This window comes from Bos mutus, chromosome 14, assembly GCF_027580195.1.
Source record: "Bos mutus isolate GX-2022 chromosome 14, NWIPB_WYAK_1.1, whole genome shotgun sequence".
Lineage (NCBI taxonomy): Eukaryota > Metazoa > Chordata > Mammalia > Artiodactyla > Bovidae > Bos > Bos mutus.
The window spans coordinates 12,480,867-12,498,065 of NC_091630.1; the positions used below are offsets into that span (position 1 = coordinate 12,480,867).

The 17,199-nt window shown below is 39.4% G+C and overlaps 1 protein-coding gene across 2 annotated transcripts in view; it reads left to right on the forward strand.

Annotated features, from left to right (window-relative positions):
* Nucleotides 1-17,199, forward strand: part of DPY19L4 (dpy-19 like 4) — a 63,891-nt gene that overhangs the window by 22,998 nt on the left and 23,694 nt on the right. For both annotated transcript variants that reach the window (XM_070382987.1, XM_070382988.1), the window contains exons 7-11: nucleotides 5,019-5,142; nucleotides 9,747-9,881; nucleotides 12,369-12,500; nucleotides 12,598-12,696; nucleotides 13,245-13,318. In XM_070382987.1, the coding sequence (XP_070239088.1) occupies nucleotides 5,019-5,142; nucleotides 9,747-9,881; nucleotides 12,369-12,500; nucleotides 12,598-12,696; nucleotides 13,245-13,318 (564 nt within the window). The remainder of the gene's footprint in view (nucleotides 1-5,018; nucleotides 5,143-9,746; nucleotides 9,882-12,368; nucleotides 12,501-12,597; nucleotides 12,697-13,244; nucleotides 13,319-17,199) is intronic.

The following is a 17,199-nucleotide window of genomic DNA, read 5'->3' on the forward strand; positions in this document are numbered from 1 at the left end:
CAGAGTTTAGTTGTGCTATCTGGTAATCTCTCCCTTGTTCCTCTTCTTACCCCACCTCTACTCCTGTTCCACTGTCTTCAGGAGACTTATGATTTGCTTTCTGTCACTGTAAATAAGTTTGCAGTTTCTAGAAATTTATATAAATGGAGTCATACGGCGTATATTTTTTGTTTTTTTTCTTCCACTCAGCTGAGTTATTTTGAGATTCACGTATGTTGAGTGTATCAATAGTTCATGCCTTTTTGATGCTAAGTAGTAAGTAGCCTATTGTATGGCTGTGCCACATTAAAAAAAATGTTCCCCAGCCAGGGATTGAACCTGCCCACTCGGCAGTGAAACGACAGAGTCCCACCCACTAGACTGCCAGGGAATTCCCTGTCAGTTCAGTTCAGTCGCTCAGTCGTGTCCGACTCTTTGCGACCCCATGAATCGCAGCATGCCAGGCCTCCCTGTCCATCACCAGCTCCCAGAGTTCACTCAGACTCAACGTCCATCGAGTCAGTGATGCCATCCAGCCATCTCATCCTCTGTCGTCCCCTTCTCCTCCTGCCCCCAATCCCTCCCAGCATCAAAGTCTTTTCTAATGAGTCAACTCTTCGTATGAGGTGGCCAAAGTACTGGAGTTTCAGCTTCAGCATCATTCCCTCCAAAGAAATCCCAGGGCTGATCTCCTTCAGAATGGACTGGTTGGATCTCCTTGCAGTCCAAGGGACTCTCAAGAGTCTTCTCCAACACCACAGTTCAAAAGCATCAATTCTTCGGCGCTCAGCCTTCTTCACAGTCCAACTCTCACATCCATACATGACCACTGGAAAAACCATAGCCTTGATTAGACGGACCTTTGTTGGCAAAGTAATGTCTCTGCTTTTGAATATGCTATCTAGGTTGGTCATAACTTTCCTTCCAAGGAGTAAGTGTCTTTTAATTTCATGGCTGCAGTCACCATCTGCAGTGATTTTGGAGCCCAAAACCACAGGCTAAAGTCTGACACTGTTTCCGCTGTTTCCCCATCTATTTCCCATGAAGTGATGGGACCAGATGCCGTGATCTTTGTTTTCTGAATGTTGAGGTGTAAGCCAACTTTTTCACTCTCCACTTTCACTTTCATCAAGAGGCTTTTTAGTTCCTCTTCACTTTCTGCCATAAGGGTGGTATCATCTGCATATCTGAGGTTATTGATATTTCTCCCGGCAATCTTGATTCCAGCTTGTGCTTCCTCCAGCCCACCATTTCTCATGATGTACTCTGCATATAAGTTAAATAAGCAGGGTGATAATATACAGCCTTGACGTACTCCTTTTCCTATTTGGAACCAGTCTGTTGGTCCATGTCCAGTTCTTTTTTTTTTATTTTTAAACTTTACAATATTGTATTGGTTCCATGTCCAGTTCTAACTGTTGCTTCCTGACCTGCATACAGATTTCTCAAGAGGCAGGTCAGGTGATCTGGTATTCCCATCTCTTTCAGAATTTTCTAGTTTATTGTGATCCACACAGTCAAAGGCTTTGGCGTAGTCAATAAGCAGAAATAGATGTTTTTCTGGAACTCTCTTGCTTTTTCCATCATCCAGCGGATGTTGGCAATTTGATCTCTGGTTCCTCTGCCTTTTCTAAAACCAGCTTGAACATCAGGAAGTTCACGATTCACTTATTGCTGAAGCCTGGCTTGGAGAATCTTGAGCATTGCTTTACTAGCATGTGGAGATGAGGGCAATTGTGCGGTAGTTTGAGCATTCTTTGGCATTGCCTTTCTTTGGGATTGGAATGAAAACTGACCTTTTCCAGTCCTGTGGCCACTGCTGAGTTTTCCAAATTTGCTGGCATATTGAGTGCAGCACTTTCACAGCATCATCTTTCAGGATTTGAAATAGCTCCACTGGAATTCCATCACCTCCACTAGCTTTGTTCGTAGTCATGCTTTCTAAGGCCCACTTGACTTCACATTCCAGGATGTCTGGCTCTACGTCAGTGATCACACCATCGTGATTATCTGGGTCGTGAAGATCTTTTTTGTACAGTTCTTCTGTGTATTCTTGCCACCTCTTCTTAATATCTTCTGCTTCTGTTAGGTCCATACCATTTCTGTCCTTTATCGAGCCCATCTTTGCATGAAATGTCCCCTTGGTATCTCTAATTTTCTTGAAGAGATCTCTAGTCTTCCCCATTCTATTGTTTTCCTCTATTTCTTTGCATTGATCGCTGAAGAAGGCTTTCTTATCTCTTCTTGCTATTCTTTGGAACTCTGCATTCAGATGTTTATATCTTTCCTTTTCTCCTTTGCTTTTCACTTCTCTTCTTTTCACAGCGATTCGTAAGGCCCCCCAGACAGCCATTTTGCTTTTTTGCATTTCTTTTCCATGGGGATGGTCTTGATCCCTGTCTCCTGTACAGTGTCACGAACCTCATTCCATAGTTCATCAGGCACTCTATCTATCAGATCTAGGCTCTTAAATCTATTTCTCACTTCCACTGTATAATCATAAGGGATTTGATTAAGGTCATACCTGAATGGTCTAGTGGTTTTCCCTACTTTCTTCAATTTCAGTCTGAATTTGGCAATAAGGAGTTCACGATCTGAGCCACAGTCAGCTCCTGGTCTTGTTTTTGTTACTGTATAGAACTTCTCCATCTTCAGCTGCAAAGAATATAATCAATCTGATTTCGGTGTTGACCATCTGGTGATGTCCATGTGTAGAGTCTTTTCTTGTGTTGTTGGAAGAGGGTGTTTGATAGGACCAGTGCATTTTCTTGGCAAAACTCTATTAGTCTTTGCCCTGCTTCATTCCATATTCCAAGGCCAAATTTGCCTGTTATTCCAAGTGTTTCTTGACTTCCTACTTTTGTATTCCAGTCCCCTATAATGAAAAGGACATCTTTTTTTGGCTGTTAGTTCTAAAAGGTCTTGTAGGTCTTCATAGAACCGTTCAACTTCAGCTTCTTCGTGTTACTGGTAGGGGCATCGACTTGGATTACTGTGATATTGAATGGTTTGCCTTGGAAATGAACAGAGATCATTCAGTCGTTTTTGAGATTGCATCCAAGTACTGCATTTCTGACTCTTCTTTAGACCATGATGGCTACTCCATTTCTTCTGAGGAATTCCTGTCTGCAGTAGTAGATATAATGGTCATCTGAGTTACTAAATTCACCCATTCCAGTCCATTTGAGTTCGCTGATTCCTAGAATGTCGACATTCACTCTTGCCATCTCTTATTTGACCACTTCCAATTTGCCTTGATTAATGGACCTGACATTCCAGGTTCCTATGCAATATTCCTCTTTACAGCACTGGACCTTGCTTCTATCACCAGTCACATCCACAGCTGGGTATTCTTTTTGCTTTGGCTCCATCCCTTCATTCTTTCTGGAGTTATTTCTCCACTGATCTCCAGTAGCATATTGGGCACCTACTGACCTGGGGAGTTCCTCTTTCAGTATCCTATCATTTTGCGTTTTCATACTGTTCATGGGGTTCTCAAGGCAAGAATACTGAAGTGGTTTGCCATTCCCTTCTCCAGTGGACCACATTTTGTCAGATCTCTCCACCGTGATCCGCCCGTCTTGGGTTGCCCCACGGGCATGGCTTAGTTTCATTGAGTTAGACAAGGCTGTGGTCCTAGTATGATTAGATTGACTAGTTTTCTGTGAGTATGGTTTCAGTGTGTCTGCCCTCTGATGCCCTCTTGCAACACCTACCGTCTTACTTGGGTTTTTCTTACCTGGAATTCCCTGTACCACAATTTTAAAAGAAATAATTTTACTTACTTTTTTATGGCTGTGCTGGGTCTTCATTGCTTTGTGCGGCTTTTCTCTATTTGCGTGGAGAGGGGGTTCCTTTTCATTGCGGTGCTTGGGCTTCTCTTTGTGGTGGCTTCTCTAGTTGCAGAGCACGGACTCTAGGCATGTGGGCTTCAGTCCTTGCAGCCCACAGGCTCAGTAGTTGCTTGGGGCCCTGACAGCACTCGGGCTTGGTAGTTGAGGCTCACAGGCTCAGTAGTTGAGGTGCACGGGTTTAGTTGCTCTGCAGCATATGGCATCTTCCCGGACCAGGGATTGAACCCCTGTCCCCTGGATTGGCAGGTGGATTCTTAACCGCTCTGCCACCAGGGAAGTCCCTGTACCGCAGTTTGATTGAACCAAAATAAATGCAAACATGTTTGTCTCCATTAGGAGAATTATGCAGCAATTTTCATGAAGTATTTTAAAGCAGTAGCACCATTGTGTTTGTGTGGGGGGCGGCGGGCGCAGAAATAGCCATTGAATTTATGGAGATCCAAATTTAATTGTTAGGAACGGAGTCCGTTGTGTTAGAGGATATGCATAGGAGACAACACGCAATGAAGATTGATACAGGAGAAACTTAGGAGGCACCTCCGAAAACATTGTGTTTGTGATTCTGGAAATTTTCAGAGCTCTCTAGATCTATCATATACAGGGCTGTTGTAATGTTAATTCTGGAAGGAGTATTAAGTAGATATTAGAAGATATGCATTGTAATCCTAATTGTGTCATCTTCTAGCTAAATGATTTAAGTCACTACTTCTCTGAGCTTCTTATTCCTTTTACATAAGAGTTAGTATAAGAACTGCTAATTCCATAGTGCACACTGTGCTCTAGAGAGATAACCATGTCTAGAGATACCCCTCTAGAGAGGGATAACCATGTCTTTTCTAAGGGAAGGGAAGATGGGGGTTGAACTCCAGTGTACTTGCAACAAGTTGTGTGTTGTAGCATGAGGCTGTATTTGCCCCGAGCAGAGATGCCTTTTTCAAAATCTCACAAAGGCCCATCTATTCATCAAGCAGACACAGCAGCACTGAGTCTCCCTGGGTGGGAGGTCAGGTAGTAGTGAAACAATGAATTTGTTGTAAGATGCCGCATAGGTAATGATGGCTTTGTCCATGCCTACCTCACAGGATATGGAGGACAATGAGATGTGTGTGAAAGTGCCTTGAAAAGTGTAGTGTTACACAAATACAACGTCTTGCTCTTTTGCTGTTCATCTATGGTTTATTTTAGGGTAGATACAACAAGAATTGAACACTCCATTCCTTTAAGAGAAAACTGGGCACTACCGTACTTTGCATGCCAAGTTGCTGCACTGACAGGCTATTTAAAAAGCAACTTAAATTCTTATGGAGAGGTAAGATGCAAATTTATTTGTCACAATTCTGATATATTGCAAATGTGGTATATAATTTTAAAGCTATTCATATGAAAAGTTGTTATATTCAGTGAAATCTAGTTACTACATGATAATCTTGTTATAACTTTTTCTGTAGTCTGACAGTAAATTATATTTAGGAGAAGGGAGATGTTACTTGTTTTAGTGCAGTTACTTGACAAATATGAAGAATATTTTATTATGAAAATGAATGTTTCATTATTTTTCTATTTCTCTCACTTTTGGGACATTCATGGCCTTTAATCATCACGAGTTGAAGAATATTAATGAAGTTAGAAAGTGACCGCAAGTGAGAGCAATGGTAGCAATGCACATTTTGTTTACATTTACATTTTACATTTTGTTTGCCTTTATGTTTTCTGTGACTGAGGTATAGGTAAGCTTCAGGAGACTGTCCTGGGTGGTTTAGATTCTTAACTTTTTTTGTTGTTACTGCTGTAAACCCTTCAGGAATCAGGTGAAGCTTAGATACTCCATCTCAGAATAATGATTTTAAATGCATAAAATAAAATAAATACGATTATAAAAGGCAACCAATTATATTGAACTTGACTTCAATGTAGTAATCTTTTGATTGTCTGCCTGTCTTGGATTAAGAATTCTCAGCCTGAAAAAGGGACTGACTACAGGAACCTGGTTGGCTAGGAAATAGGATTCGCTTAAGGTTCCTTTGTGAAATCTCTGAAAAATATTCTTTCAGGGATGTCAGATGTCCTGAGCATAGCAAACTTTATTTCATTTTCTGTAGTACTAGAATTTCCTTTTTTACCTAAAATAATAACACATTTGAGATTTGTAATTTTTCTTTTGCTGGGCTTGTGTAAAGACCTTTCTAAGGAGGAATATTTTCTATAATAGGAAGTCTTTAATTGAATGTTTTCCTGTTAGATTGTGCAGCCTTCTAGGGAAGAATAGTTCTTCAGTTTTTGTTTAAAAGTGTAACATAGCAAAATGAACTGCCTAAGCTTCTTTATATTTACCATTATTTTGAATTAAAGTGAAAATTTTTTTGCCACAAAAAAAGATGTGTTGGGTTTTTTTTGGCCATGCCTCAAGGCATCTTAGGTTCCCTAGCGGGGATGAAACCCGTGCCTTCTTTAGTGGTAGTGAAGTCCTAACCACTAGACTGCCAGGGAATTCCCTATCAAAGATAAAATGATTTTTAATAAAATCATTCTTCTGGAACTTCGCTGGTGGTACAGTGGTTTAGACTTCACCTTCCAAGTCAGGGTGCATGGTCTGGGAGCTAAGATCCCACGTACTTTGCTGCCAAAAAAATGAAAATACAAAACACAAGCAATATTGTAACAAATTCAATAAAAGACTTTAAAAATAGTCCACATCAGGGTTTCCCTTGTGGTCTAGTGGTTAAGAATCTGCCTGCCAAGCAAGGGACACGGGTTTGATCCTTGGTCCAGAAAGATCCCGCATGCCTTGGAACAACCAGGCCTGTGCACCTGAGAGCCTGAATGCTGCAACAAGAGAAACTACTACAATGAGACGCCCAGACTCCGCAAGGAAGAGCAGCCACCATTCTCTGAAACCAGAGAAAGCCCACACACAGCCACAAAGACCCAGTACAGCCAAAAAAAGTAAACAAAAATGAAAAAAATCATCAGGAAGTATATTACTAATAATAAACATTTTAAGAAATAGCCCATGTCAGAAAAGTTTCTTTAAAAAAAAAATAAAATTATTTATTTTAAAAGGTGTTTCAGAAGAGGTAGAATAAAGTGTAAATTTATTTTTCCCTTCTATACCATATTCTATATTTTTGTGAATATCGTTGTTTCATTGCCATGTTGTGTATTCTTCCTAGTACTTTAAAAAATTGTTTTAATTAAAAAAGGACTTCCCTGGTGGTCCAGTGGTTAAGAGTCCACCTGCCAAGGCAGAGGATACAGGTTCAATCCCTGGTCCAGGAAGATTCCACACAGTGCGGGGCAGCTAAGCCCGTGCACCACAGCTGCTGAGCCTGTGCTGTAGAGCCCGTGTGCTGTGAGAAGGGAGACCACCACGAAGAGATGCCTGTGCACTGCAGCTCGAGAGCAGCCCCGGCTCACTGCAAACAGAGGAGGCCTGTGCAGAGGCCGCGGGAACCCAGTGCAGCCGAAATGCCCTCATATATATAATAATAATAAAATACATACATTTAAAAAGTAATAAATACATCTACGTTATGCTGCTGCTGCTAAGTCGCTTCAGTCGTGTCCGACTCTGTGCGACCACATAGACGGCAGCCCACCAGGCTCCCCCGTCCCTGGGATTCTCCAGGCAAGAACACTGGAGTGGGTTGCCATTTCCTTCTCCAATGCATGAGAGTGAAAAGTGAAAGTGAAGTCGCTCAGTCGTTTTCGACTGGTAGCGACCCCATGGACTGCAGCCTGGACTGCAGCCTACCAGGCTCCTCCATCCATGGGATTTTCCAGGCAAGAGTACTGGAGTGGGGTGCCATTGCCTTCTCCGCATCTATGTTATACAGATGGTAAAAAAAAAAAAAATATCAGTGTAAGTGGATAGATACACAGTGAAAAGTATATTTCCCTTCAGTTCATTATTGTTTACCAAAGACCTGGTGCTTTTTGTAGGGATATAAGAATAGCTTATACTCCTATTTTTGTTTACATATTTTTCTCCTTTTTTATTTAAGCGCAATTATTTTTCTGTATTTTGAAAGTATTCCATGAGTTTCTCCCTCCTCCTCTCCCATCCTCTTTCATTTTTTTCCTCTCAATATTAACGTAAAGGAAGTAAATTATGTTTAGCAGTTATTTGATTATGTGTAACCACTCATGTGGTACTGGGCTTCACTGGTGGCTCAGATAATAGACAGTCCACCCTGCAGTGCAGGAGATCCGAGTTTGATCTCTGGGTTGGGAAGATCTGCTGGAGAAGGCAATGGCAAACTACTCCAGTATTCTTGCCTGGAGAATCCCATGGAAAGAGGAACCTGGTGGGCTACAGTCTATAAGGTCACAAAGAGTCGGACACAATTAAGCAACTGACACACACATCTGGTACTCCAGAGTACACAACAAGAGCAAAATATCTATTCAAATATTAAAGCAGTAGCAATATTAAGGATTGTATAAAAACATGGCGGTTAAAAAAGAGCAAGTTTTTACTGTGGTGTATTCTTAACCCTTCAGCTTAAAACTCAATTTTTTAAGAAAACAAAACTGCACTTTCTGCCGCCATGATGCCTGTGAAAAAGCTTATAGCATGGGGGAGCAAAGAAAGAAGAAGGTCCTGAAGTTTACTCGTGACTAGACACACCCTGTAGGGCTTCCCTCGTAGTTCAGTTGGTAAAGAAGCCGCCTGCAATGCAGGAAACCTGGGTTCAATCCCTGGGTTGGTTGGGAAGATCCCCTGGAGAAGGGAACGGCTACCCACTCCAGTATTCTGGCCTGGAGAATTCCGTGGACTGTATAGTCCGTGGGGTCGCAAAGAGTCAGAAACAACTGAGCGACTTTCACTTCACTATACCCACCCTGCAGAAGATGGAATCTTGGGTGCTGCCGATTTTGAGCAGTTTCTTCAGGAGAGAATTAAAGTGAATAGAAAAGCTGGAAATCTTGGAGGTGTTGTAATAGTTGAAAGAAGCAAAAGCAAGATTACTGTAACGTCTGAGGTACCTTTTTCCAAAATGTATTTGAAATATCTCACCAAAAAATATTTGAAGAATAACCTGTGTAGTTGCTAAGAGCAAAAAAAAAAGTTACAAATTGTGTTGCTGCTAAGTAATTAATCAGGACAAGGAAGATAAAGATTAAAATTCAGTTATCTGGAGTATTTTGTATGTTGTTGCTCTTTTGTTGTGTTTGATTCTTTGTGACCCCATTGACTGTAGCCCGGCCCACCGGGCTCCTCTATCTGTGGGATTCTCCAGGCAAGAATACTGGAGTGGGTTGCCATTTCCTTCTCCAGGGGAACTTCCTGACCCAGGGGTTGAAACTGTATCTTCTGCATTGGCAGGTGGATTCTTTACCACCGAGCCACCTGGAAAGCCCAATTTTGTATGAGTTCTTCACTAAAATTTAGAAACCAAATAGATACATACATACATATATATATATATATATATATATAAACTGTCATTCCATTATGTTTGCTTCCCCTTGAATTCACCCTATACATACACATTGTGTGTGTGTGTGTGTGTTTGAAAGAAGATTTGCGCCTGAATCAACCTGAATCAGTAGTAGTGACCACCCAGCAGTCAAGTCTAGTAAAAGCCACCATTTAAAAATACTTACTACCTTATCTCTTAGAATGAAAGAAAATTTTACTGAATTTTCTTCTTTTCTTTTTTTTATCTTCCTGAGGTTCTCAATATGATGTTGAACATGAAGGGCAAGTGGTTGATTTCTTTGTAAAACGTTTGATTTAAGATCTTATTGTTTATGTAAAGATTTAATCATAATTATGTGATTTTTAAAAAAAGTTTTAAGAGTTGCTTTAAAATAGAACCAGTAAGGGCTGCAGAAATTCAGGTAACAACCTTATGGGTTTGTATAGTAACAAAGCTGTTAACACTAATTTCTTTCTTTTCTTTTCCCTAGAGGTTTTGCTACTTGTTGATGAGTGCTTCAACTTACACCTTTATGATGGTGTGGGAGTACAGCCACTATCTCTTGTTTCTTCAAGCAATATCTCTCTTCTTGCTAGATAGTTTTTCACTGGAGCAGAGTGACAAGGTATTAATGGCATTTCAAAATTATGACTTTAAATCTGCAGAATTTTAAATCTAGTGTTTATAAGGTTGTATAAAAACCATTTAGCTTTTAAACTTATTTTGAAATGCTTTAATAGGCTCTGATTTATACTTCTACTTAAAAGGTTGTTAAACTCATTCTTCCCTAGTCCTTTTAGAAGCACTTTGAGAGTCCCTTAAGCCTGGGCTGTTTAACCAAAGTCACCCCTGTGCTTCCTCTCTATTTCTAGCCATTTCTCCATCTTCCCTGTTTCTTAAAAAAAAAAAGTAAAATATAGGACATGTTCAAAAGAGTCTATGTATGCTATATATATCCCATGGGCTGAGTATCCAGGCCAAGGGGTCACAAAGAGTTGGACATGACTGAGCAACTGAGCACACATATAGTGTATAGAAAAAATATGAGTAATTGAACACCCAGGCCAAGAATTGGAGCATTTCAAAACCCTGAAAGCCCCTTTTTCCCAGTCATATCCTGCTCCCTCTCCAACAGAGGCTAACTGTCCTGAATTTTGTTAATCCTTTCCTTCTTTTTTTTTTTTTTTCACCACCTATCTATGTATTCCTAAAAATACGTTGTTAAATTATAATGTATTGTTTACTTTTGCCTGATTTGCTTTTGAGATTCATCCATGGTGATATATACAGCTATATTTCATTCATTTTTATTTATTAATATATTCTGCCGCTAAATAACATTTCAGCTTTTTTCCAGTTTATTGTTCATATGACCAGTGCTGCTATAAGCATTCATATACATATCACCCTGCTCAGAAGATTTTTCTAGAAGATATACCTCATAGTGGAATTAGAAGTCAAAGGATAGTGCATATTCAATCTAACTAGAGATACCAAGCCTTTCCCCAGAAGAGTTATATTGATTATACTCCTGTCAGCAGTAGTTTCCCATAGACATTCAGTTCCTTTGTTTATCTTTTTATTTTTTTGCTTTGTTATCTTTCTTTTCCTTATTTATAAACATTTATTGAGTTTTTAATATATTGTCTTATCTAGAAATTTGGGAATCTTCATGCTCATCCTTTTTCTTCCACTTGGTCCAGAATCCTGGTGATTAGGTTATTTAAATAATCATTAACCAAGTATAAAGTTGTTAACTTGTTAAGTGAAAGGGTAATAAGTACCTAAAAGTATTACAGAGGTAAAGCTTCAGGAAGCAGCTACCACCCTAGAAGCTGTGGAAGAACTGGAAATTATTAAAACTTAGAAGTTTAGAGGAGGGACCCCCATGGAGCTGAAATAGACCTCTGATAAAGAGCCACTGCTCCACTTTGCTGGTATCTCTGTACTGGAAAGAAGGGCTCTCTGGAAAAGGGACCCAGACTTCTGAGAATGGTACTGTGGCCAGCTGATCCCATGGTCTCTGGGGTAAGAAGACATGATAAAGCTGATTCTTGAAGCTTAAGAAAACTGCAGCTGCATGGAACTGCTGTTACAGGAAGGAATTACTCCGTTGGCGTGAAGAAGCCTTGCTAAGGTGATCCACCCAGGAACTGCAGGCCACAGGAAGGAATACATCCCTGCTCTGTCCTCCAACCTTGCCTCTCAGGAACACAGATTGGCAGAACTTAATAGGGAGCCAAATGGAAAAGCAGAAATATAGATGATAAGGTTGGCCCCAGCATTATGAATCTGGGATAGAGGCATAGGTTTGGACTAAGAGAACCAGCAGCCAAAATGAAAAAATAGGATATTACTAGCACCCAGAAAATCAGTAGAGCCCTCTCCTTGTGACTGTGTCAGTCTCCCAACAGTGAGGTATTTTTTTAAAAAATGGCTCTGGCCTTTTAGGGATGTTTTTTCTTTCTGTGTTTTTTTTTAAGATCACTCTACCTTTTGATTCCTCCCCCTCACCCCAACTAATGTCTATATTTTGTCTTAGTTCTCCCCTTTCTATTCAATAAAAGGAATCTATTTTATGGTAGATTAAGTTATACTATTGAAGTTTAGAAAAGAAACCTAGTAAGACATAACTTTCTAGAAGAACTAGGAGGTCTTCTATTAGGAAATTAAATTTAGCTTTCTTATTGTCACTGTTAAATGGACCAAATACAAAAATACTTTTCGCTGGTGCCGTATTTCATGGCAATATATTTTCCTTGGGTAGGCTTTGGGGACTACTGCTAAAGATTACGATTTTTTACTTACATAGCTTGATGTTGCTCAGGTGGACAAGACAAACCAAGTGAAATGAAGTCAGAGCCTGGGATTAAAGAAGGTTCTTTTAGTTTGATTTAGACATCCATGATTTCAAAGCTTTTTACTTTGTTTCTGGAGAGTTCTTTCTAAAAAGAAAGAACTATATTCCATGACAATAAAAGTACAAATTGAATGGTTGTACAACACTGTCCAAAATTATAGTAGAGCATTTACTTTATAATTGTAGTCAAATTTTATCTAATGAAAAAAATGTACAGTAAAATTCATTTTATTCTCATTTTTGTCCCAACAGGTTCATGAAGTTTATAAAATCTATATATTTTCTCTCTTTCTGGGATATTTACTGCAGTTTGAGAATTCAGCTTTATTGGTGTCTCCTTTATTAAGTTTAGTAGTAGCCTTAATGCTTGCTAAGTGCCTTCAGGTAAGTAGAATTGACTATCATTCTTGGGGTGAATTTTTAAATTGTTAATTTTTTAAAAATCTCACTTATTTGTTCATATGGTTCCTCCTCCCCATAGCTGAATGTGAAGAAAGGAACTTTTGTGGCTAAAATAATGAAAGTGATTAATTTTTACTTGGTGTGTACTCTGACAGTGACATTGAATATTATAATGAAGGTAAGTAACTCTGTGTTGGAGATTCATGTAGTAAAGCAATTTGAATAATTTAATTTTAATGAGAATAATGGGATAACAATAGAGTTTATACAGTAATATTTTTAGTTGAACAGTAATCATACCTAGTATATTAGGTGGGAAAATAGGATTCTGAATTTTTTCTAAATATACTTTTAAAAATTCTACTTTATTTTTCATTTAATTTAAAATGTCATCATTACCCAAATTAGCATTAAGTAATATGTAGAATAAATTCAGATGAGTAAAAGACATTCACAAGAGTGGGTAAGTTGTTTATGCTAGGTGGAAAAAGGTTAAAATTTTCTTACCACCCCATTATACTTTTATGCTTAACTATAAGGTAATGTGATTGACTTATGCCAATAAATCTCCTTGCTTCATAGTTATACCATGCATTTTTAATTCACATTTTTTGTTTCATAATCTTGCTATGTTTTCTAGTTCTAGTATTGGACAAAAGCATATTGTTATAAGCATAACTAATAGTTCTACAACTAATAGTTCTAACTAGTGTTTTTATCCTCCAGATGTTTGTCCCACACAAAGAAAATGGACATATGCTGAAGTTCCTTGAAGTAAAATTTGGACTAAATATGACTAAGTAAGTTTTAGATTATGTAAGTTTACCTAACGCTATACCACTTAGAAGATAAAGAGCAAAAATAATCAAAGGAGGTAGTAGGCACCTAATTACATACCACTCAGAAAATAATCTGGGATATTATAATATCTAGAAGAAATATGACATTAATACTTTTCTTATTTTAAAAAATATCTCATTTAGGTCTTTTAAAATTAGATATACTTAAACCTCAGTAGCATCACAGTAACTACTTTCTCCCTTAATGAGAAATGATGATACAATCTAAGGTCAGGATAAATTAAAGATTTAAAATGAATAAAGAACCAAGGAAATCTTAACCTCTAACCAGCAAAATGCTCATATTTAAAAGAACATGGGAATTTCCTTGGTGGCACAGTGGATAGGAATTTGCCTGCCAATGTAGGGGACACGGGTTTGATCCTTGGTCCAGGAAGATCCCACATGTTGCAGAACAACTAAGCCCACCTGCCACAGCTACTGAGCCTGCACTCTAGAACCCGAGCTACAACTACTGAGCCTGAGTGCTGCAGCTACGAAGCCCTCACACCTAGAGCCTGTGCTCCTCAGTAAGAGAAACTGCCGCGATGAGAAGACTGCACACTGCAGCAGAGTAGCCCCTGCTCATGCAACTAGAGAAAGCCCACACAAAGCAACAAAGACCCAGTGCAGCCAAAAAAAGAGTATGAAGTCACTGTAATTCAATTAAAAAAAGGTTCATGGTGTATTACAAATCTGTGCGTTAATAAAAATGGGGTCTGGGCATAAAAATGAGGTAGTCAGTAAGATATTTATTTCTTAGCAAAGAATCTCACCTTTGGTCATAATAGTGGATTGCGCCAGAAGCTGACTTTTTAAATTCAAAAATAGTATACTTTTGTTTGTTGGTTAAGTGCATTTTTAAAATCTAAAATGAAATAAATGATTTTATATACTGATAGAATCCATTTGCATAACAGAAAACATATATTTACCTATGAAAGTGTTAGTCGCTCAGTCGTGCCTAACTCTTTGCAACCCATGGACTGCAGCCCACCAGGCTCTTCTGTCCATGGGATTTTCCAGGCAAGGATACAGGAATGGTTTGCAGCCCACCAGGCTCTTCTGTCCATGGGATTTTCCAGGCAAGGATACAGGAATGGTTTGCCATTTCCTTCTCCAGGGAATCTTCCTGACCCAGGGATCAAACCTGGGTCTCCTGCACTGCAGGCAGGTTCTTTTCCAACTGAGCTACCAGGGAAGCCCTTAATGCCAGGTTCATTCTAGAGTCTTCCAAGGTTACAGAGAAAGTCAGTGAAAAGGCCAGTCGATTATGGAGGTCTACAACCAACTTTTACTAGTTGCCTCCTGAGTTTCAGGCCTATGAATATACCTTATAAAGATATGGTCCCTAGCTTTATGAAGCACACAGCCTCCTAAAGGATTCTTTTATCTTAGTAAATAGATATGATTCAGAAGACTTCTGTAGTGTTTAATCCATGTCAAACACTTGGTTAACTAATACATCACAGCATGAAACTTCATGCACAGTATCTAAAATTCTATGTAATCTAGCGAAATGTATAGGTAAATATTCTCCAGGGGATCTGTTTGATCCCTCAGTCAGGAAGACTTCTCTAGTTCATAAGTAGACCCTAGAACCTTATCATCATTTGCTGTGATTACATGGGATTTTAGATACCATGCATAAAATTTAATGTTGTGATGTATCAGTTAACCAAGCGTTTTACGTGGCTTAACCACTAGAGAAGTCTTCTGGAGCATGAATCATACCTATCTACTAAGATAAAAGAATCCTTTAAGAGGCTGTGTGCTTGATAATTTAAGTCTGAATTTGGCAATAAGGAGTTCATGATCTGAGCCACAGTCAGCTCCTGGTCTTGTTTTTGCTGACTGTATAGAGCTTCTCCATCTTTGGCTGCAAAGAATATAATCGATATGATTTCGGTGTTGACCATCTGGTGATATCCATGTATAGAGTCTTCTCTTGTGTTGTTGGAAGAGGGTGTTTGATACGACCAGTGCATTTTCTTGGCAAAACTCTATTAGTCTTTGCCCTGCTTCATTCCGTATTCCAAGGCCAAATTTGCCTGTTATTCCAGGTGTTTCTTGACTTCCTACTTTTGCATTCCAGTCCCCTATAATGAAAAGGACATCTTTTTTGGCTGTTAGTTCTAAAAGGTCTTGTAGGTCTTCATAGAACCATTCAGCTTCTTCAGTGTTACTGGTAGGGGCATAGACTTGGATTACTGTGATATTGAATGGTTTGCCTTGGAAATGAACAGAGATCATTCAGTCGTTTTTGAGATTGCATCCAAGTACTGCATTTCTGACTCTTTTGTTGACCATGATAGCTACTCCATTTCTTCTGAGGGATTCCTGCCCGCAGTAGTAGATATAATGGTCATCTGAGTTATTAAATTCACCCATTCCAGTCCATTTGAGTTCGCTGATTCCTAGAATGTCGACATTCACTCTTGCCATCTATTGTTTGACCACTTCCAATTTACCTTGATTCATGGATCTGACATTCTAGGTGGTATGCATTATTGCTGTTTACAGCATTGGACCTTGCTTCTATCACCAGTCACATCCACAACTGGGTATTCTTTTTGCTTTGGCTCCATCCCTTCATTCTTTCTGGAGTTATTTCTCCACTGATCTCCAGTAGCATATTGGGCACCTACTGACCTGGGGAGTTCCTCTTTCAGTATCCTATCATTTTGCCTTTTCATACTGTTCATGGGGTTCTCAAGGCAAGAATAGTGAAGTGGTTTGCCATTCCCTTCTTCAGTGGACGACATTGTGTCAGATCTCTCCACCATGATCCGCCTGTCTTGGGTTGCCCCACAGGCATGGCTTACTTTCATTGAGTTAGACAAGGCTGTGGTCCTAGTGTGATTAAATTGACTAGTTTTCTGTGAGTATGGTTTCAGTGTGTCTGCCCTCTGATGCCCTCTTGCAACACCTACCATCTTACTTGGGCTGACTGTGGCTCAGATCATGAACTCCTTATTGCCAAATTCAGACTTAAATTGAAGAAAGTAGGGAAAACCACTAGACCATTCAGGTATGACCTAAATCAAATCCCTTATCATTATACAGTGGAAGTGAGAAATAGATTTAAGGGCCTAGATCTGATAGAGTGCCTGATGAACTATGGAATGAGGTTCGTGACACTGTACAGGAGACAGGGATCAAGACCATCCCCATGGAAAAGAAATGCAAAAAAGCAAAATGGCTATCTGGGGAGGCCTTACAAATCGCTGTGAAAAGAAGAGAAGTGAAAAGCAAAGGAGAAATGGAAAGATATAAGCATCTGAATGCAGAGTTCCAAAGAATAGCAAGAAGAGATAAGAAAGCCTTCCTCAGTGATCAATGCAAAGAAATAGAGGAAAACAACAGAATGGGAAAGACTAGAGATCTCTTCAAGAAAATTAGAGATACCAAGGGGACATTTCATGCAAAGATGGGCTCGATAAAGGACAGAAATGGTATGGACCTAACAGAAGCAGAAGATATTAAGAAGAGGTGGCAAGAATACACAGAAGAACTGTACAAAAAAGATCTTCACGACCCAGATAATCACGATGGTGTGATCACTGACGTAGAGCCAGACATCCTGGAATGTGAAGTCAAGTGGGCCTTAGAAAGCATGACTACGAACAAAGCTAGTGGAGGTGATGGAATTCCAGTGGAGCTATTTCAAATCCTGAAAGATGATGCTGTGAAAGTGCTGCACTCAATATGCCAGCAAATTTGGAAAACTCAGCAGTGGCTACAGGACTGGAAAAGGTCAGTTTTCATTCCAATCCCAAAGAAAGGCAATGCCAAGAATGCTCAAACTACCGCACAATTGCCCTCATCTCACACACTAGTAA